Source organism: Tachyglossus aculeatus, chromosome 10, assembly GCF_015852505.1.
Source record: "Tachyglossus aculeatus isolate mTacAcu1 chromosome 10, mTacAcu1.pri, whole genome shotgun sequence".
Lineage (NCBI taxonomy): Eukaryota > Metazoa > Chordata > Mammalia > Monotremata > Tachyglossidae > Tachyglossus > Tachyglossus aculeatus.
In genome coordinates, this window is record NC_052075.1 from 6,611,327 (window position 1) to 6,633,492 (window position 22,166).

General features: G+C 42.5%; 1 protein-coding gene across 6 annotated transcripts in view; it reads right to left on the reverse strand.

Annotated features, from left to right (window-relative positions):
* The window catches only part of LCORL (ligand dependent nuclear receptor corepressor like), a 101,597-nt gene that overhangs the window by 51,465 nt on the left and 27,966 nt on the right, over window positions 1-22,166 (reverse strand). For 3 of the 6 annotated variants that reach the window (XM_038752186.1, XM_038752188.1, XM_038752189.1), the window contains exons 2-4: window positions 9,040-9,105; window positions 4,324-4,403; window positions 3,034-3,163 (exon numbers count right to left, since the gene is read on the reverse strand). In XM_038752186.1, coding sequence (XP_038608114.1) covers window positions 3,034-3,163; window positions 4,324-4,403; window positions 9,040-9,105 — 276 coding nt within the window. The remainder of the gene's footprint in view (window positions 1-3,033; window positions 3,164-4,323; window positions 4,404-9,039; window positions 9,106-22,166) is intronic. The other 3 variants (XM_038752191.1, XM_038752190.1, XM_038752192.1) reach the window with 1 other exon arrangement.

Genomic DNA, 22,166 nt, shown 5'->3' on the forward strand with positions numbered 1-22,166 from the left:
CCCTTGGGAGAGTACAGCAATGAACAGATCCATTCCCTGCCCACACAAGCTTACAGTCTAACTAATCTGACCGATCTAACCTGACAAGACTGTGATCCCTATGCGGGACAGGGGCTTTGTCCTACCTGAGTAGCTTGTACCTACCTAGTGCTTACTACAGTGCCTGGCACATAGTAAACACTTTAAAAAAAAGTGACTTTAACAGGCTTTAAAGGTGGCGAGGAGAGTGGCGGTCTGGAGAATATGGAAGGGGAGGGAGTTCCAGGCCAGGGAGAGGATGTGGGAAATGGGCTGGTGGCAAGATAGACGTGATTTGAGCACCGTGAGTAATACAACTGTATCACGTGTCTTGGGAGGAGTGGTGGGGCTGGGAAAACAAGGGGGAAAGGGCTCTGTGTAGCAGCAACTTCCTAAATTCCGATGGGGGAGAACTTCTGCTATGGAATAACCAGGGAAGCGTGAGGCTTCAACGATTCCTACGTCCTGAAAGTACAATACAATTGGTTTTATTTTGAGGACCCTTACTGACACATCACTGCTTCCCCATTTAAAAAGCCTGATCCGTCTATCTGATTATAGGAAACTCCTCTCATTTTCTCTGACTCCATTAAATTACAGGCTAATAGGGGAAGCCAAGATCAACTGAAGATACACCCTAAATAAGTCAGAAGGACCAGGTGGAGGAAATCTTGTTGTTGTGTTCCAGCCTCTAGAAAGCAAATCAATATTTGGTGAAACCTGGAATTCTGGTATTAATCTGTTCTAACAATATTGAGGACAACAAGGAAGCAGCGTGGCTCAGTGGAAAGAGCCCGGGCTTTGGAGTCAGAGGTCATGGGTTCAAATCCCGGCTCCGCCACTTGTCATCAGCTGTGTGACTTTGGGCAAGTCGCTTAACTTCTCTATGCCTCAATTACCTCATCTGTAAAATGGGGATTAAGACTAGGAGCCCCATGTGGGACAACCTGATCACCTTGTAAACTCCCCAGCGCTTAGAACAGTGCTTTGCACATAGTAAGCGCTTAATAAATGCCATTATTATTATTATTATTAACAAGTAGTATCTGTTCAAAAACTTTCTTGCATGTTAAAGATTCTTAAGAAAACCAGGAAATGTCCAAATTGACAGGTTGCTAAATAGCTGTGAAGACTCACCCAACCAATGGTAGGAGATCTCCTGAAGAGCCAGATGCTTGACGCAGGTGAAACAGCAGCAAGTATTTATCCATTACTTTTTAAAAGGCACTGGCACCTAGGATAACTCCCTACTATAAGAAAATGAACAGCAATGGTTGCAGTTGATTATCTTACATACTGTAATTAAGACTCTTATAGATGGTTGCGGAGGGGAAAGGGGAGAAGCGGGGAGTATGAATGCCTACCCTAAAACCTGCAAAGCTCACAAAGCTTCCTGAGGTGGTCTATTTTCAGCTTCAGTGCTTTATCTTGGTCTAGGCTGGCAGAGACGCTAGAACGGGACTCTGTCAATCATCTTGAGAACTGTTTTTGAACTGAAGTAGTTACATACCCTATGATATAAATGAGGTGAGCACTGACGGGTGAAAGTGAGCATTTAAAAATACTCAGATGAAGGGTACACAATATTTTACTTAATAGTGGTTGCGTTTGGCAGTTATATTTTAAAACCAAAGGAATTTTACTTCAGAGGTACTGCAAGACTTCTAGGCCAAGAATTTCAACGACAATATCTGCTTTCAGTTCCCAGAATGTAGGTGAGAGGATTTTTCTCCTTCTCATCCTAATCACTAGCCTTTCGAGTCTCCTACAGGGAAATCACAGGCAGGACTCAGAGCATGACAAACTATTCAAATGCCAATAATAACTGTGTGATACAAAAGAGACTCATTTTTCAGGGTGAGGCGTTCCACCTCTGAATCCCTGGGGTGACGAGAGAAGGAAGTAAAGCAGACCGACACCAGGATAGTAATGATCAAGGATTTGAAAGTTTCCTAGCCTATGAGCCAAAGGATAACTTTTTGTACATTGGTTAATATCAAAGATGAGTCAACTGGGGTCAATCCTTTGTTAGCCCCCCTTTCCAGCTTCTGCAAGGTGGGGAGTAGAATGGAGAAGTACTAGGTCCCACCTAGTAAAATCTGAAGTCCCTCTCCCCACTAAGAGGTGGAATGGGAAAGACCGAAAAGGAGATTCTACAATATTTTTACCTGCTGATCTTTTTTTTTTTGGCTCAGACGTTTCTGTATTAAGTATCAAATGGGGGCAAACCTATTCTGCTTACACATTTCACACTGAACTGAGGAAAAAGTACCCAGAGTTCTCCTAGAATGTGGTGACTGCAATCCTGGAGTACCCCATATTAAGTAAGACTTTCTTGCATTATAGTATTTGTGCCTTGACTGACCAAAGCTACACACACACATACACACACACACGTGTTTCTTTAGACACCATACCCAGATACTTGCAGGTTAACGGAAAAACATTCCCTAATTCTTCCATTGTGTTCAATGCAAAATGCATAGTGAAATAATGTGCATTCTAGGAAAACTGACTGCACTAAAATTTAAGCTTGGCAGAATTCATCATATTGTCCATTTCATCAGCAATAAGAGAGCCAGTAAGTTTATTTCATCAGCAATAAGAGAGCCAGTAAGTTTACGTTCGAACCTGGCTGATGATGGGTAACCGAGGGGCTGACCCCAAAAGCGCATATGCACGGTAAGTCTCAAAAGCATTAACAAAACCCAGCAAGAAGCATCAAGAACGTAAAGGAAGATTGCTGCAGTGGGGAAGGAGGCTGAATGTTAAAGAAAAGTCAAGGTGTGGTTTGCGAGGGTGATTATGCAGTGAGGAAGGATCTTTCCACCAGAGGACAGAATTGATTCTGGGTTGTTTGCTGTCCCGCAAAATAAGCCAAAGGAAGGAACTCGGCCACGAGAATGGAAATCCAAAATTAAATGTGGACACGTATAAAACCATACTATGAGATAAAAAAAGCTTGTGCTAGACCTTAACACTGTATTTTAAGTGTGAAAAACATGCTTCTATTACCTTTCTTTCGAAAGAGTGCATTTAGGTAATTTTCTGCTTGGCATTCAATCTTATCAGTGTTGGACTGGCCCTGAGATGACAGTTCGTCTGTAGGTGTCGACTGTGAAGAACCAACGGTTGTTGAATGATCCTAGAAAACATAAGAGTAACACAGCACGGTAAAAACTACTGCTTACAATTTTTTCTACTCTGAATAGTATTGATAAAAAAACAGTTCACGTGGATGGGAAAAGGAATTCTGCTCTTTAAGGGTTAAGCATTTTAATTAAGAAAAGGAACCGAGGGGCATCACATTAGGATGGAAGGATTAGGTTGGAGATGGTCAATAAGCCTATCCTTTAGCAAGACTGGAAAATGGAAGACACGAGAAGAGAGGGGGACAGATCAACTGAAGGAGGAGGCATATTTCACCTAGCCTGCTGCCTGGATTCAACATTTGGCCAATTGGGCCAATCAGTGGCATTTATTGATCGCTTAGTGTGTGCACAGCACTGTGCTAAGCATTTGGGCGAGTACAACACAACAGAGTTGGTAAACGCAGTCCCTGCCCACAAGGAGTTTACGGTCTACAGGCCGTTACAGCATTTACTCCAGGAGGAGACAGGGACACTCCTGCATGGGAAAAACATGCAAGGCAGATTTGGTTCCCCAATGCACCACCCACACCAGATTTTGGTTCACTGGCCTTGTTTACTCTCAACCATACAACCCCAAGCCCTCTCTTGGGAAGCGGCAGGAGCAGGGGGGAATCTCCCCATATTCTGGAGGATTTGTCTTCCACCAGCCCCATTCTAACAAAACCACCAATTTCGTAGTGTCATTTCCCTAAACGCTGACACAGCGAGGGGAAAACTTAAAACTTTAAAAAGGAAATATCTTCCCTAAATGTTTAGGGAAGATAGGCATTTTGACCTCTAAGATTAAAATCGGGATCTTAAGTCAAATTTGGAGCAAATGGAGCCGTTTCCTAAACGCAGCATCAAGGCTAATCAGGTCCTGGCAGAGACTAGGCCAATTCAAAGACCACCTCAGATCTTTGGGTCAGTTCTTGAGCTCAACTGGCAACCCTGAGAATGAGTTCTAAGCGACTGGCTCCTGAGGGTGAAGGGAGGGTGCCATGTAAGCCCAACATCAGACTTAAAATAGTGAGAAAAGAACATTTTTCTTCGGCAAAACAAATACAGATACTTGCTAAACCAACATTTCTATTAAGATGCAACTATAATACGTTTACAAGGGTCACTATATTACCATTACATGCATATATTTATAAATGATAATCAAACTTACACTGCCTGTTTCTTTTTGTAGGTTACAAAACGAACATTTTTCATCCATAGACCAATCAGTCAGCTCTTCTGGTTCACAGTCTTTAAAAGGTGGAAAAATTTGTTAAACTCACAATGTTAAGATGTTTGAAAACACTAGCTATAGCAGTGTAGCCTTTGTATAATTAGCAGACAGCTTTAAAAAACCCTCCCCTTCAAAAGAACCCCTCGCAAACCAAACCCCACCTCAAACTCCCCTCCCCAAAGAACAAATTATCAACCTTTCTAACTAGCTCGCTTGATTGGATTCTTTTCACTTGAGAAATTGGAGGGAAGGGAATTTGGAATGGGGTGAGGAGAAATGTTTGTTTGGAGCCACAATGTGATTATTTAGCTCCTCTCTGGAGGGGAAGAAACAGCCATTTGGGGGTCTAAGAGCACAGGTAAAGAAAGACACCGATCAATCAATCAATAGTATTGACTGTTATCTGTGTGCAGAGCAGTGTACTAACTGCTTGGAAGAGTTACAATACAACAGAGTTGGCAGACATATTCCCTGACCACAAGAAGCTGACGGTCTAGAAGGGGAGACAGACAGTATAAATAAACTACAGGTATGTAGTTTGAGTGTGGGGTAAATACCAAGTACTCAAGTCAGGATCCAAGTGCTTAGATGACACAGAAGGGACAAGGAATCCAGAAAAGGATAGCTTAATGGGGGACGGCTTCTTGGAGGAGATGTGACCTTAATAAGGAAGGCTTTGGGGGAGGGTGGGGAGAGTGGTGTACTAAACAGCAATTACTTCAGCTATCAGAGTTCTTTCTTTTTTGATGAGTTAGTTAACTGGATCATAATTACACTTTAATGACAGCAAAACTCACCCCAAATTCTGTCTACTGTAAAACAAGAGTGGTTATGAGAACACAACTAAGTAGAAAAAATGCTTGAAATCACAACAGCAGTAGAAAATTATACAAATTGTTTTTAAAGAATTCACTACTTTATGAAAGTACATTCATGTGAATCCTGCAAGTGAAATCACAGCTGCTCCAAACACAAATGACCTTTGGCAAAGTTGCCTTCAATACGGTTCTCAGTAGTTCTAAAATTCTAAAACCCGAGAAAATTTTGGTTTTAGTGCATGCCCTTCCAAGAGGAGACCTTCTAGAAAGATTTGATTGTAACTTTAAGAAAAAGGCACAAGTCGAACGATCTGACTGGTAATCAATCGATGGAATTTAACAAGTGCTTACTGTATACAGAGCACTGTCCTAAACGCTTGAGAGAATACAACAGAACAGAACTGGCAGACACATTTCCTGCCCAACAGGAGCTAGCAGTCTAGGCTGGGGTCAGAACAGTCTAGAGGAAGAGACATTAAAATAAATCATGGATACGTATGTACGTGCTTTGGGGTTGAGGGTGGGGTAAATACTAAATGCTTAAAGAGAACAGATCCAGGTGCATAGGTGATGCTGAAGGGAGAGGAAGGAGGAAAGCTGAGGGCTTGCTTAGTGCAGCTAAGTGGTGCTACATTTAGAGGGGCAAAGTGTGCGGCCTAGGTTGTAGTAAGAAAAGAGTGCTTTAAAGTGAATGATAAGTTGGTCAATCGTATTTGTTGAACGTCTACTGTGTGCAGAGCACTGTGCTAAGCACTTCGGAGAGTACAACAATAAAGCACTCCCTCTCCACAGTGAGCTTCCAGTCTAGAGGGGGAGACAGATACTAGTAAGTTTCTGTTTGATGCATTGATGGGTGGGAAACCTCTGGAAGTTCTTGAGGAGGAGGGAGATATGAAAGCTTTTTTCTTTTTCTTCTTTTTTTTTTTTTTTTAAGAAAACTGATCTGGGCAACAGAGAGAAGGAAGGACTGGAGTGAGGAGAGACAGGGAGGTCAGCAAGGAGGCTTCAGTCTCTATGTAAGCATGGGGTGCGAAACTACTGTGGGCCGGGGCGGTGGGTGGGGAAGAGAGAGAGAGAGAGAGAGAGAATGAGAGAGAGAGAGAGAGAGAGAGAGAGAGAGAGAGAGAGAGAGAGTGTGTGTCTGTGTGTGTGTGTGTTTTGTGGGGAGGAAGCGTGGAGAAACTTGCAAATTAATGTGCACTCAAATCTACAACAACACCGCACCACGAGCTTTCACTACAGGGTGGCATAATTAGGGGCTGTTTTTCCAAAAATTTACATCTGTATGGAGATGGTGCTACGGAGTGTTGGATAGCTGAGAACATAGTTGTGACCTAGGGCAAATTTTCCTTAATGCAGATTTCTGCAAAATGCGGCACTATAGAAGAACTGAGTGCTTATATGTTTGTGTGGCAGGAGGAAGGAGCTGTGAGTATGTTTGTGGAATCTGCAGTGGGAACAGCTCAGGGGTTTTTGCATGTGTTTCTTGTGTGGCAGGAGAGAAGGATGAAGGAGGGTAGGGCCGAACACAAGCGCAATTTTCTTCCCTCAAACCAGTGAGCGAGAAGGAAATTCTGCCTCCTCAGAACACAAGGACACTCAGAAACGGATCTCCTTGATGTGCAACATATGAAGCAGGAGAAAATAAGGAGCAAAACTATGATCTAGGGTAGATGCCAGTAGCTGTCCAGTCTCTGCGTGTCTAACGCAGAGCATAAAAAGGCACTAGCTAGCACGGCACTCTACCGTAGTTTCGCTTACTATTTTGTCCCACCACTGGGCTCCCAACCATCACTCCCTTCGGCTGCATGAAGGGGAAGCCCTGTGAATGGCCCTTCTTCTAAAGGAGATGAGTCCTTGCTCCTAAGGAAGGTGACTTAGGGAGTGCCCAGGGATGGCCTCTCTCTCCATCTCTGGCTACAATTTCATTCCTGTGGAAGGCAGGGCTATAGCATGTGAGAAGAATGGGATGGTTTGGGAATCACTCTTAATTAATAATAATAATTGTAGCAATTGTGTGGGGCTTATTTAAGTGCTTACTCTATGCCAAACACTATACTAAGCACTGGGGTAGATGTGGGATAATCGGATCAGGCACAGTCCCTGGCCTATATGTGGCTCACAGTCTAGTGCGGAGGGAAAACAGGCATCTTGCTCTCATTTTACAGATGAGCAAACTGAGGCAAGGGGAAGTTAAATGACTTGCCCAAGGTCTCACAGCAGGCAAGCGGGAGAGCTAGGATTAGAACCCAGGACCTCCGATTCCCAGGCCCGTGCTCTTTGGGCTAGGTAGATCATACTATTCTTGGTTCTTCTAACCAATTATGCTGCCTCAGACATCTCCAAGACAGAGTGCTAAAGCAACCTAGGCACTATCTGGTCCAGATTTCAATACATAAATGAGCCTGATGCATTAATTCTTTCAAGCCACTAGCACTGCATTCAATTAAACTGGTAGAGTAACAATTTACTAATTACTGGCATAGTGCTTACTATGTGCCAAGCTCTGTACTAAGCACTGGGGTAGATATAAGCTTATCAAGTTGGACACAGTCCATGTCCCACAAGGGGCTCACAATCTTAATCCCCATTTCATATGAGGTAACTTAGGCACAGAGAAGTGAAGTGACTTGCCCACAGTCATAGAGCAGACAAGTGGAAGAGTCAGGATTAGAACCCAGGTCCTTCTGACTCGCAGGCTTCTGCTCTATCCACTAGCCTTGGCTATAAGAGATTCTGACTCAGTATACAGGAAAATAGTAATTTTCCATCAAAGATCACAAATTATTTAAATCCAAGGAATTGGAGTTATAAGGGATTATTTCGTTGGAAAAAACTCTTTGAAGAGGCAATAACAACCACAGTCAGTTTTAATGTGCCCATCCCTTTATAGTTTGTTATCTCTTGTAAACTATAGATTCTCTTCAGTGAGTAAAATGCTTCCATCTAATCTTAGTAAAGCAAGAATGCACTTCTATTGATCAATGTTTATGTCTTAATCAGTTTATCTGGTTGTTATAATATGACAGTGCAGACACTGGGTTATTTTTAGAAATTCAGTTATATCACCTTTCTCCAAAGGAACTCAGTATTCTTGGTCTGTCTCAAAATGTACTTGTGAAGCAGGCAGCATTTTGTAGATGGGGGAAACAGAAACATCCAAAGATCAAAGATTTTGTACAAGGTTAGACAGTGAGTAGAGCCAACACTAGAAACCTCATCTCAACTTCTACTCCAACGCTCTTTCCACTAGATGACACTCTCTCCCTTTAAGAAGGTTAAGCAGAGATTTTAGATTTTCAGATGTTGGAAAACAGCATCTTGTTTTGTTTTTTAAAAAAAGACCCAATATCCATGGCTTGAACTTCAGAACTACTGATCCTTAAGTTAATTTTTAGCTTACCTAAAAAGGGCTTTTTTTGTTTTGTTTTCTTGCGAACAATTCTTGGCAGGCAAGGAAAACATGTATGTTTTAAAAATTCTATTATATCCACAGAATTTTAAAAACATACATATTTTCCTCACCTGCCAAGAATAGTTCACAACCCCCCCACACCTAAAACTCACCATACTAATAGGGAAAAATTATGCCCAGAAAAACTTCCCTTAAGCCAGTTGCTTAACAGATGTGTAGTTAATCCATTCACTCTTCAACTAATAAGCTTCTCTTATTGGATTTGCCTGACATTTTGTGACTAGGGGAATGGGAAGGGGGGCTACTATAACAAGAATGTAAAACAACAAAAAAGAACTTCCACTGAATCCATTCTTATCTTGTTTTTAGGTACAATTCTAATGGAATCAAATGCAAAACAAAAAAACAAAAAAAAATTACCTTCAAATAAACTGAGGTCTCTTCGTAGCCTTGGTCCATAAAGCCCTTCTAAAATACTTTCGAAACCTAAAAATGAAAAACAAAAGAAGTTGCTGAAAACCTATAACCCGAACCAAAAATCAGTGAAGAATCTGAGAGCTCACTCTGCCCACAGCACAGCGAGGAGACGAGAGCAACTACGGGGCAGGGTTTCTGCCATCAGGAAACCCACAATTTATAAGGGGGAGACAAGAGAAATGCAAATAGACAACATATAACTGACATAATATAGAAGGGATCAGAAAGTCAGACAAGAAAAAACAGGGTTGTCTTCAGAGATGTTCACTAGTACTAAGACAAGTAGACATGATTGAACTGGTAGGCTTCAGATAATAAGGGATCTGAAGCAACAAAGAAAAGCCAATATTACTGCTTTTCTTTTGGGGTCTTTCTCCTGTAACCACCATCAGTCAATAGCACATTTACTGAGTACTTACTCTGTGCACAGCACTTGGGAAAGTACGATCACGGAAGTAGACATCATCCCTGTCATCAAAAGAACCTACAACCCGGTGGGTTGTAACGTAACGAGAAGCAGTAGAGTACAAAGGTATATGTATATATATATATATATATATATATATATATATATATATATATATATATACACATATATAGGTGCAACAGGGGTGTATGTGGAAGCAGGAGAGGCGCAATTCTAAAAATCTACACTTCCAAGTTTACCCTCCTCACCCTCCAATCTGTATAGCCTTTTTTCCAGGACTGCTGACTGTATGAGAATTGCATCCAATAGTAAAGTTGCTCCCTTGGACCTCTAACATCCATAAGCCTCTCTAGCTTGTAGTCAAAAGAATGATTTTAAAGAAAAAAACCCCAAAGAAACAAACAAACCAAAAACCTCCACAAACCTCCTCTCCGGAAAGGTTACCTGACAAATTAGGAACAGCATGTAAATTACTACTTAATGAGAAATTTGGCCGGGAAGTGGTTTTTTGGAGGCCTGGTTAAGATATTTATATTGATTTTTACACTTGTTCAGGTTTTTCCTTGTGCTACTTAGAAACCAGATGATAAAATTAAGTTTGAGTAAGAGCAAAAACATCATAAAAATCCTCAGGACTTATCTAAGAGTACTCTCCAAAATTATTGCAGTGAATCAAGACAGAATTGTAATTCTGAGCCTAATTCCTAGAAAATTGCCAGGTTTAATATGTAGTCTTTAAAACATAATTAGGGAAATCCATAAAATAGGATTAAGGTTAATGAGCTTTTGCTGACTTCTGCTAGAGTATTGACTAAACCTTACTTCCTCCATTGAAGTCTATTTCCCAAGTATGGTATAAAGGTATCAAGTACTACCTTCTCAATTTTTACCTTCAGTGGCCATCAATAGTTGGTGAAAAAATATCCACTGAGTATTTTAATTGCTCGCCTCTATCCCTCAAGTATAAATTGAAATCAGACATTTGAAATCATACCAAGTCATTCAGAATGGGACACACATACCCGAGAGCAGTACCCCGAACAGATGGGCTTCTCCACATTCCCAAAGCAGTTCTTTAAACAATCAAAATGATTTTAACAGTCACTATACCCAATTCCAGAAATTTCTGAGTGTCAGTTTGCAAATCCCACTTCAAAGCCATTCTGCACCACTGCTGAACCTTGGTGTGAGGAATAGAGGTAAGAGAATTAGGTGGCTTAAATGGCAATTTCTTCCATCGTGCCATCTACAGAGATGGAAATCAGGAGACACTGGCTTTCTGATTAATATGATTCGTGATTTCCCTCACGGTCTTTCCTTGCTTTTATTTTTTGATGGCGATCAACTTGCAGTTTTTAGAGTAGAGATTATCTGCTTTGAGAATCCAGCATGGCACATTGCTACATTCTCCCCGGCTATAAATCTGCCATCTCTGATTCTCTTAACCTGCAGTACCTGAAGTCCATGATAGTGATGCTCTCTAATTACCTTGGTGGATGGATGACCCTGAATCAATGAGTTTAGGCCCAAGCCCCCTTTTCCATTTTGCATTATCTTTTATTAATTTGATCATGTCACTGTTGTGTGAAGATATCCATTGATCAGGGTGAAGTGAGGGCTTTTGCTCTAAAATATAACATGTATTTGTATATACACACACGAGATAGAGAGAGAGAGAGAGAGAGTATTTATGCAGGTGCAATGTTTCATGGATCACTGGGACTTGCATTTCTAGAAACCCATGGGAACAACGGGTATATATAAATGCAGAGCTCATGTTCGACACAGCTGATTTAATTCAGCAGGGCCCAAGGATATTCATCCTCGGGTTCTTTAGCAACTGGTGGACTAGTTACAGAGCCACTAGCCATTATTTTTGAGAATTTATGGAGGACAAGAGAAGTCCCTGAGCACCTGAAAATGGCGATTGCTGTGGCCGTCTACAAGAAGGGGTAAAAGGATGACCCTGGAAATTACAAGCTAGTAAGCTTAATGCATATTTACTTGGGAAAACACTACAGCAAGAACGGCAAAACAAAAAAAAAATCAATTTGCAATCACCTGGAATATACCAGGAAGCCATTAATTTGGCCTTTTGAAAGGTACATCCTATCAGACCAGTTCCATTTCCTTTTCTGATAGAGCTACGAAAACATAGAGATGTGATGAAATCTAGAATAGCAGCGTGGCTTAGTGGAAAGAGCACGGGCTTGGGAGTCGGAAGTCGCGGGTTCTAATTCCCGCTCCACCACTTGCCCCTGTGTGACTTTGGGCAAGTCACTTCACTTCTCTGTGCCACAGTTACCTCATCTGTAAAATGGGGATTAAGGCTGAGCCTCACGTGGGACAACCTGACTACCCCAGCGCTTAAAACAGTGCTTGGCACTTTTAGTAAGCACTTAAATACCATCATCATTATTATTATTACTGAGACTTCAGAAAGACTTTTGATTCCACCTCATCTAATATTCTGAATAAGTTGGAAAAAGATGACATTTTAAGTGGATGAAAAACTGACTCAAGGGTCACATCCAAAGTGGAATGATCAAAGGCTTGGCCTCAACTGAAGAATGGTATAGCATGGTATTCCATGGGAATCGGGTCTGTGACACCTTTTCTGGCCCGCCTTAATTGACGACGTGAACAAAAGAAATTGAAAATATGCCAGCAGATTTATAGATGTTACTAAATTGGGCAAGGCTGTGGACACTTTGGAAGGCAGGAATAAAATTTAAATTGCTCTCCCCAATTAAGTCGGGGTGATAGTCCTACAAAAGCATGATAGAATAATAATAAAAATAATAATTGTGGAATTTGTTAAGCACTTACTCTGTGCCAAGAACTGTACCATGAATTAAACAAAGATTCATTAGTTCAATCGTATTTATTGAGTGCTACTGTGTGCAGAGCACTGTACTAAGCGCTTGGGAAGTACAAACTGGCAACATATAGAGATGGTCCCTACCCAATAACGGGCAGTCTAGAAGGGGGAGACAGACAACAAAACAAGTAGACAGGTGTCAATACCATCAGAATATACAGAATTATAGCTATAGACACATCATTAACAAAATAAATATAATATTAAATATGTACAAGTATACACAAGGGCTGTGGGGAGGGGAAGGGGGTACGGCAGAGGGAGGGAGGTGAGTTTAAGGAGTACATTTTGGGCCCCTGTGCCTCAGAAAAAACTCCCAACCATGCCACAGGTACAGAGAGGGAAAACCTAGCTAGTTTAACAAGTGTAACAGCAAGATCTGTGAGCCAAAATCAACCCTGTATTGCTTTGAGTCATTGGTCATGCCATTAGAAATTCATCCATGGAACTGAGATATATTAGCATAAATTCAGTTATTTCCTCATGGCTTCATTAAACAACACGTAATAACACATCCACTGGGTTACTACGGAATTGTCTTCCAAAAACATGAGGCTGTGAGAGGGCTGAACAAAATCTCCCTGCCCCAACTTGTGGACTGTGTTTAGGAAGAAACACTTGTGCATCGTGTGTGGTGTAGGTCACAGCATGATGCTTGCCAGCCTCTACCTTACTGTATCATAAAATGCAGTGTGTTTTTGCAACTTTACAGTATTCAGTAAAACAGTAAAGAGTGGCAAGGATGTAAAGCAATCTGCTACTGGTGGACATATCAAAAATTTGATTCGGAGAATGACAGTCAAGATGATTGAATTAATGGTTACTATTATGCAATTTCCCCATTCATTCATTCATTCAACCTTATTGAGCGCTTACTGTACACAGACCACTGTACTAAGCCCTCTGGAAAGAACCTTCGGCAACAGATACAGACAATCCCTACCCAACGATGGGCTCACAGTCTAGAAGGGGGAGACAGACAACAAAATAAAACAAGTAGACAGGCATCAACAGCATCAAAATAGATAAATAGAATTATATACACATATATTCCCCATAATATGAGGTTCAAGAATATAACCACCACTTATAACAGAAATGACTGCAATGATGTATGACCCAGAAAGAGATCTTTAGCACACATGAATTTATCCTCACAACACATTTGTATCAATCAAATTTATTGAGCACTGTACTAAACGCTTGAGAGCACAATATAGCAGAGTTGATAGACATGTGCCCTCTACATCACAGACACATAATTATGTATTCCCTATAATTCCCTGTAAGCAATTATGTATTCTACTAGCATATATTATTATCTGTCTCTCCTATTAGAGAGACTCCCTACTTTTAAACTTTTAAACTCCCTACTTTTAAACTTTTATATATCCAGATCCTGGGATTTAGATTCCTGACAAGTAAAAGCATTTAATTAACCATGACCTTTGGACTCTTCAGAGTAAGAGGCAATTGTAGTATTGTTTTGGATCTGGAGGAAAATGTGTATTTTCATTATGTGTTTGTGGATCGAACGATGAGGGATTAGGGAATGTTCTGACAGTGACTCACTGTGGGCCTGTCTGAATGTAGTGTCAGGATAAATCGTTTTATGCACGCTGCACAAAGTTGAGACCACAGTACTACAATGTAATGTCTCCCTAATCTGAGGTGCTTCCAAAATGCAACTACCTCATTACGAGGACTGACTGAACTCTGTCTAGTTAATTTCGAGAATAAATACAGTGAGGCCCAAATGGATTTTAGGAGATAATTAGGGACTATTTTTCAGTATTTAAAGAGAGGGCTCTAATAGAGTTCTACTTGTACAAGAAAGATGGAATTAGGTGGTGATTTTAAAAGGGATGAAAATCTTGATGTGACCATGAGATCACAGAATTGAGGATTTCAAACAAAAGAGAAACTAACAAAATGAAGAGCTGAAGAGCTAAGAAATATTAAATGCAATTTAAGGCTATAATTCAAAGAAAGAGATGCTTCTCAGGGACTGAAGGTACGGTAGTCAATTGGACAAATTCAGAACTCAACCCAGACTTTTAGTGGGCTATAAAAAGGCAATCTGGAGAACAAAAACAACACAATCTTGAAGAGAAAATGAAATTAGAGAGCACAAGACTAGCACAGTAAGTGCTCAATACATACAACTGAATGAATGCATGGCACCCAGTAAGCGTGTAAATACCATTATTATTATTATTATTGTTAAAAAGTCAAAGAAAAAGAGGCCTATGATTATTCCACGTGGCTGATTCCCAGTTCCAATTTCCCAAAGACTTGTTTAGTCGTTTCTGAAGTTTGGGATGACTAGCTACTGCAGGATGAAAGAATTTTCCAGGCCAGATGATGATTCCAAGTCATTGATTTGGGGAGAATGAGGGATGTGGAAATGCAACTGTTGGGATTTTCTTCAGCAGTAGCCTGGCCACTTTGACGGTCGGAGCCCTTTGTGCTGCAATGGTTGGGAATGTGGTGCTCAGAGTGACTGGCTGCAGAGCAGGACATGAGACGACCCAGCAGGAGGTGAGGGAACACCTGGGCTGAAGAGTGTGGGATGTTAAGAGATGAGACAAGCGGGAACTGGCTGGATTTTCAGAACCTTGCTCATTGCACGGTAGTGGACATTCAGCTGGACAGCGTTTTCCCATTGGTTTTCACTTATGACAGCTGGCCATTTTTTGGCTTGGGGGTAGCAGTTCATTTGCCGACCTGAAAAATTTCCAACGGTCACGTGCAAACGTGAACGGGACATCCCAAGACTTGCTCAACAACTACAGACAAGTGGTATTTACTTCAGATTTGAATGATCTGGAATGTGATGATTGTGGTTGCTTTCCCTTTCGAGGATTGCTTCTTTTCATGGAATGAGAAGGTCTGGAAACTTGGGGGATGACAAAACAAATATTTTCTGAAATACAGTCCCGCAGCTGTGTTTTTGGATCATCTTGACTTAGCCAGATAATAGAGAGTTTACTTTACAGCTACTTAAAAATATTCTGAAAATTAAGAAGCAGTATTTTTTTTAACATAGCAGATAAGAGTTTAGACCAAGGAAAGGGCAGTCCTTAAATAATAGGAAGGAAAGCTGGTAACAAATAAACCAGAAGACAGAGGCTTTGCATTTTTAACCTTAAGCTCCCATGTAAATGTCAACTGTAGCTTTTCACCTTCAAAACCGGGTTATACACTCAAACTAGAATGGGGAAAGGAATGATTTACAATGCATTCAAAATAATTGGATCTTACGGTGTCCATTCTCAAGAACTGGCGGATGTTTTTGCATTAGCTAGCTTCTATTTTTGAGAATTCACAGTAAAGTCCCAAAGATTGAAAAGGTGCAAAATTATTTCCATCTTTTCAAAGAAAGGAAAAGAATGATTTTGGAAGTTGTCTGCAAACGTTCCGAAGAGCGTAGGCATAAGTGTAATTCTCCCAATTTCAAGAGGGGCCAGGATTAGTGGAGGGGGGGAACAAGGGGTGGGGGGGGGCGTGGAGAGGCACCTGAGAGAAACTGAGAAAGCAAGAAATGCAATTTACCTGATTGTTACTAAAGCTTTTGATTCAGTCTCGAATGACAATTTTACTAACTAGTGAGGGAGATGGGGTCGGGATTGTTCTACTGTTGGGAAGGTATACAATTAGCTGGAGGCAAGGAACAGTGACTTAATGGCTCTATAATCAACCAAATGGGATAATCTTAATTGTGTCCAATGGAGGCTTGTTTAATGGCATTTGTTAACAATAATAATAATAATAATGGTATTTGTTAAGCACTCAACTATATGCTAGGCACTGTACTAAGTACTGGGGTAGATACAGGCAAGTGGGGTTGGGCACAGTCCCTGCCCCACTTGGGGCTCACACTCTCAGTCCCCATTTTACAGATGAGGTAGCTGAACCCCCCGCCAAAAATCAGAAAGTGCAGAAGAGGTCTCTTGCGGCTTCAATTGGTGGATTTTCAGACCGGGCATGTACGTGCCATCTGCCAGCCATTTGGCCTGAAAAGTGCCAGGCTTTTGCAGAACAGGTCTTGGCACTAAACAAGGCTGGCAATCCCAGGCCCCACTCCACAGCACAGCTCTTACTGTGAAGGTTGGAAACTTCTCGATGCTGAAGGACACGGATAATCCACAACACAGGTGATCCACAGGTGGGACAATCAAGAATTCCGGGTCGAGTCGGGCCAGGGGAAAGAGCACAGCTCTGGAAATCAGGAGGCTCAGGTCCTAGTCCTTGATCTGCAAGTAGGAGAGACCTGCTGAGCCTGTCATCAGTGGTAAAGGTTTATAAACAAGAGGTTCTGAGAAGGTGGATGGGCCCAGAGGGAAGCCTCAAAAATAGCTGGGTAAGGTGGGTGTTGAAGATCTCACCTTCAAAGACTTTTGAAGAGCACATCTCTTCCAAGACACCTTCCCTAAGTCTGGAGGATTTGGAAATTATTTCCTTTTCCCCCCACTCCCTCCTGCATCATCTTTGCACTTGGATTTGCACCTTTTATTCTGCGCTTATGTCCACGTCTGTAATTTCTTCTTTCACATTCATGTCTGTATTCCCCTCCAGACTGTAAGCCCATTGTGGGCAGGGAATGCATCTACCAATTCTGCTATATTGGGCTCTCCGGAGCACTTAGTACAGTGCCCTGCACACAGGAGGTGCTGAATAAATACGACGGCTTGGTTAATTGATCGGTGTCAGCCAAGGCGGCTGCCTGCTGGTTTGGGGTGCTATGGTATGGCAAGAACTTTGCTGAAGTCATTTCAAATGGAAATAAGTGCTGTACCTAGGAAAAAAAAAATATGTGCACACACTTAGTGGGCTGTACTCTGCCCCCCTACATACTTACTGTTCTCTGGGCTCTGAGAGGAGCGCAACTGGCTGAGACCAAGAGGGCCAAGTGGGGCTCTACAAACCGCTGTCGATATAAACAATTCCTCCAAGCGGACTTTTTTTTTTTAACCGGGCATCTGTTAAGCGCTTATTATGTGCCAGGCACTGTATATGTGGCCTAACAGAAAGATCACAGGTCTGGGATTCAGTTCTAATCCCAGCTCTGCCTCAACCTGCTGTGTGATCTTGGGTAAGTCACTTCACTGTGCCTCAGTTCCGTCACCTGCAAAATGGGGATTCTTACCTCTGTTCTCCCGCCTACTTAGACTGTGAGCCCCGAGTGGGACCTGATTATCTTGTATCTGTCCCAACAGCTTAGTAAAGTGCTTGGCACATAGAAAGTGCTTAAAGAATACCACAGTCATTACTAAACGCTGGGGCAGATATGAACTAATCGGGTCAGACGCAGTCCATGTCCCACATGGGGCTCACGATCTTAATTCCCATTTTACAGATGAGGGAACTGAGGCACAGAAAAGTAAAGTGACTTGCCTAAGGTCACGTGGCAGACAAGTGGCAGAACCAGGATTAGAACACAGGTCCTCTGACTCTCAGGCCTGTGCTCTTTCCACCTAGGCCACACTGTTTCTCTAAGCCTTCTTTCCCCTAAAGCCACCCCAATTCTGGAAAAGCATATTTATCCGTATTGTTCAGAAGCAACACTAGGCTGTGAGCTACAACCTGATGATCTTGTATCTACCCCAGTGCTTAGTAATAATTATGGTATTTCTTAAGTGCTTACTATGTGCCAGACACTGTACTAAGTGCAAGCCAATTGGGTTGGACACAGTCCCTGCCCCATGTAAGATACAGTGCTGGACACAGAGTGCTTAACAAATACCATTAAAAAACAACAACAACAATAATAATAATGGTACTTGTTAAGCACTTCCCTTGGTGGGACTTTTTTTAAAACTATCTGGTACACTGAAATACTCCTGCAAAAAACAAGTTCAAGGTAAATACTCCTTCAGCTCAAGAGAAGGAAGAGTATCCTCTACATTTTTATTGTATGCTTCTAAGCACCTAGTTCAGTGCTTTACTCAGTGCAGACACTCAGATACCAAAGATGACAAAACAAACTATTAGGATACAGGAATTGAGAAAAAACTGTTGGAAGTACAAATGTAGTAGTAAAGGATCCTTAAGGGGGGAGGAGGTCAAAATGGTCAATAAGCTGAATGTGAGTTGACAAAAGAATCTCTGATCATAACACTCGTACTGTAGTGCTTTTCCAGTTGCATTTAATACTGCTATTTTAAATCGTGCCACCTTACTTTGCAACAATGCTTTATCTTTGCCGCCTAGGTGTATGCTGGGCACACATGGATGCGCTGCACAGCCACTGCACACAAATACACAAAGCTGCTCTATTTCAAACTGTGCCAGTCAGGTGCACAATTCGTGTGCGAGCTGGAATTAGTGTACTCTGCATCAGTGCTAGAAGAGGGATGGAGGAACTGGCTCAGAACCAGCCCAAATACAGCATCCCGGCTGGATTAACCTAACCCGCTTCGAGTATGTGATTTTGCACACTCCAGTTGTAACGGGGAAACAAACCGCCATCGTACTGAACGTGTTAATAATACCGAGATGTAGACAGATCAGATTTATAGGAAGAAGTGTTCCTTTTTAAAGTTTTCAAATACCCCACTCGGCAAACAGCCAGGTTTCTATCAGTTTCCTATCATCGATTTTTCTGAGAAGCTTATTTCTAACTAGACCAGTACGGTTAGGGGAAATCTTTAAGTGGCATTCAGGCCTAAATCCCGTTTCCGCCTAAAACTCTCCCGCCATTAAGAAGGTCTAGAAGTTCACGTGGCAAAACATCCTGTGATTACGCTGCCCGTGCTGGTCAGCCTTTAATTTTTAACTGAGACATCAGCCGCTGAAAGTGCTGAGCCTGCTGCTTCTGCAGGGGAGCCTGAGAAAAGTGAGAAGACTGTCTACAGGGCTCTCATTATGAGCTACTCCTGACTTTGAAGCTACAGCTGCAGGACCGCAGACCCAGGAGATCCGAGCTGTCATCCTGGATCCTTCACAGTGCTCTGACCACTGGAGTGTAAGTGGGGGGGAGGTCAGGTAAAAGCAGCAGGGAGGAGAAATGGGGCAGCGGCTGCTGCGCCCTACGCCCCTTATAATAATGATGGCATTTGTTAAGTGCTTACTATGTGCAAAGCACTGTTCTAAGCACTGGGGAGGCTACAAGGTGATCAGGTTGTCCCATGGGGGGCTCACGGTTTTAATCCCCATTTAACAGATGAGGTAACTGAGGCCCAGAGAAGTGAAGTGACTTGCCCAAAGTCACACAGCTGACAGTTGGCGGAGCCGGGATTTGAACCCACGACCTCTGACTCCAAAGCCCGGGCTCTTTCCACCGAGCCACGCTGCTTCTCTCTTCTTATCCTCTCTCTCTTATCCTCTTCTGCCTCTGAACCTGAATTAGGCAATGCCCCCCCTGCCCTCAGAAGGAGTAGCCAAAAGCTAGTGAGCTGACCTAGCTGCAACCAGCCGCTGATGGGTTCATCCTCTGCACACACAATAAATACGATGGGCTGACTGGATTCAAGTGCTTACTGTGCGCAGAGCGCTTGGGAGAGTACAGTATAACAGAGTTGGTGGACATGTCTACCCACATTTTGAGAAGCAGCACGGAGTGGTGGATAGATCCCATGTCCGGGAGTCAGAAGGTCATGGGTTCTTATCCCGACTCTGCCACCTGTCTGCTGTGACACCTTGGGCAACTCACTTCACTTCTCTAGGCCTCAGTTCCCTCATTTTTTTTTTAATGGCATTTATTAAGCGCTTACTATGTGCAGAGCACTGTTCTAACCGCTGGAGAGGTTACAAGGCAATCCGGTTGTCCCATGGGGGGCTCACAGTCTTAATCCCCATTTTACAGATGAGGAAACTGAGGCCCAGAGAAGTTAAGTGACCTGCCCAGAGTCACGCAGCTGACAGTCAGCGGAGCCAGGATTTGAACCCATGACCTCTGACTCCAAAGCCCGGGCTCTTTCCACTGAGCCACGCTCATTTGTAAAATGGGGATTAAAGACTGTGAGCCCCACGTGGGACAGGGACTGTGTCCAACCCAATCTGCTTGTATACATCGCAGCGATTAGTACAGTGACTGGCACATAGTTCAGCGCTTAACAAATACCATAATTATTATGATTATTGTGTCCTCTGCCCACAAAGAGCATAGTGTCTACACTGTAGGCAGTCTAGACGGTCAAGGTCTGGTCTCACTGCTTAATTTAAGCCCACTATTTCATATTATCCTTTGAGAAAGTGGTGAAAATGGGGGAAACACCTCTCCATTACTTTCAGTATTTCCTCCCTCTCCCCATAATATCTAACTTGTATTGAAAAATGTCTCCTTGGCTACCAGGCCTCTTGTGCATTCAGTTCCTAGGGGAGTGAGTGCAACTCAACTTCTGACGGCTTCTGAAGCGGTGTGGACTAGCGGATAGAGCACGGGCCCCGGGTTCAAAAGGACCTGGGTTCTGATCTCAGCTCCGTCTCTTATGTGCTTGCTATGTGACTATGCGTATCAGTTACTTTCATTTGTAAAATGGGGATTAAGACTACGAGCCCCATAAGGGAAATGGACAGTGCTTCGTACAGTCCAGTGCTCTGCATGCAGGTAAGCTCTCAAAGAGCAATAATTGGTTATAAGGTCATTATGGGCTTATAGGTCACTTTCGGCTAATTCAATTCATTCATTCAATCGTATTTATTGAGCGCTTACTGTGTGCAGAACACTGCACTAAGCGCTTGGGAAATACAAGTCGGCAACAGATAGAGACGGTCCCTACCCAACAACGGGCTCACAGTCTAGAAGGGGGAAGATCAGTGTAGTAGCAGTTTGGATGCAGAGGAAAGGGCGAATTTTAGCGATGACATGAAGGCAGAACCAATATGGTTTGGTAACACACTGAATATGAGGGCTGAATGAGAGAGAGGAGTCGAGGATAATGCCAAGGTTACGGGTTTGAGAGAAACGCAGGATAATGGTGTTGTCTACAGTGATGGGAAAGGCAGGGGATGGAAGATGAGGAGTTCTGTTTAGGACATATTAAGTTTGAGCTGTCAGCACGACAGCCAAGTAGATATGTCCTGAAGGCAGGAGGAAATGCGAGACTGCAGAGGAGAGAGGTTAGTGAGAGGAGGAGCCGGGGAAGGGGACTGAGAAGCAGCTCAACCTTGTACTCTCCCAAGCACTTAGTACAGTGCTTGGCAAATAGTAAGTGCTCAATAAATACCACTGACTGACTGATAAAATCTGGTACAAAATGAACTTTTTATGAAATCTTAACCAAGAGAATATACTTATGCCACTTCTCTCTCCTTAAAAACATGACTCCCTTGCAAAAGCAGATTCCTACTCATCTAAGCGGCCACCCTGATTAAAGAATCAGCAGTGTTTAAGGTTAATGCTGGGTATTTCTTACCAGCTTTCTTTGGGAAAACCTGAAAAACTTACTTTGGTTTGAAAATCTCCCTTCATCTCCTCAACCTCTGAAGTATTCTGACTGATTTGAACAGAGTGATTAAAATCCACTTCACTTGAGTTTTAACAATAATAATAATGGTATTTGTTAAGCATTTACTGTGTGCCAGGCACTATACTAAGCGCTGGGGTGGATACAAGCAAATTGTGTTGGACACAGTCCCTGTCCCATGTGGGACTAAACAGTCTCAATCCCCATTTTACAGATGAGGTAACTGATTCATTCAATCGTACTGAGCATTTACTGTGTGCAGAGTACTGAAGGCAGATCTATTTAGCATAATGACAGATTTCCAGTATGTTAGAAAAAGGTGCTTTAGGTTAAAGAGGATGTGAGCAATTAC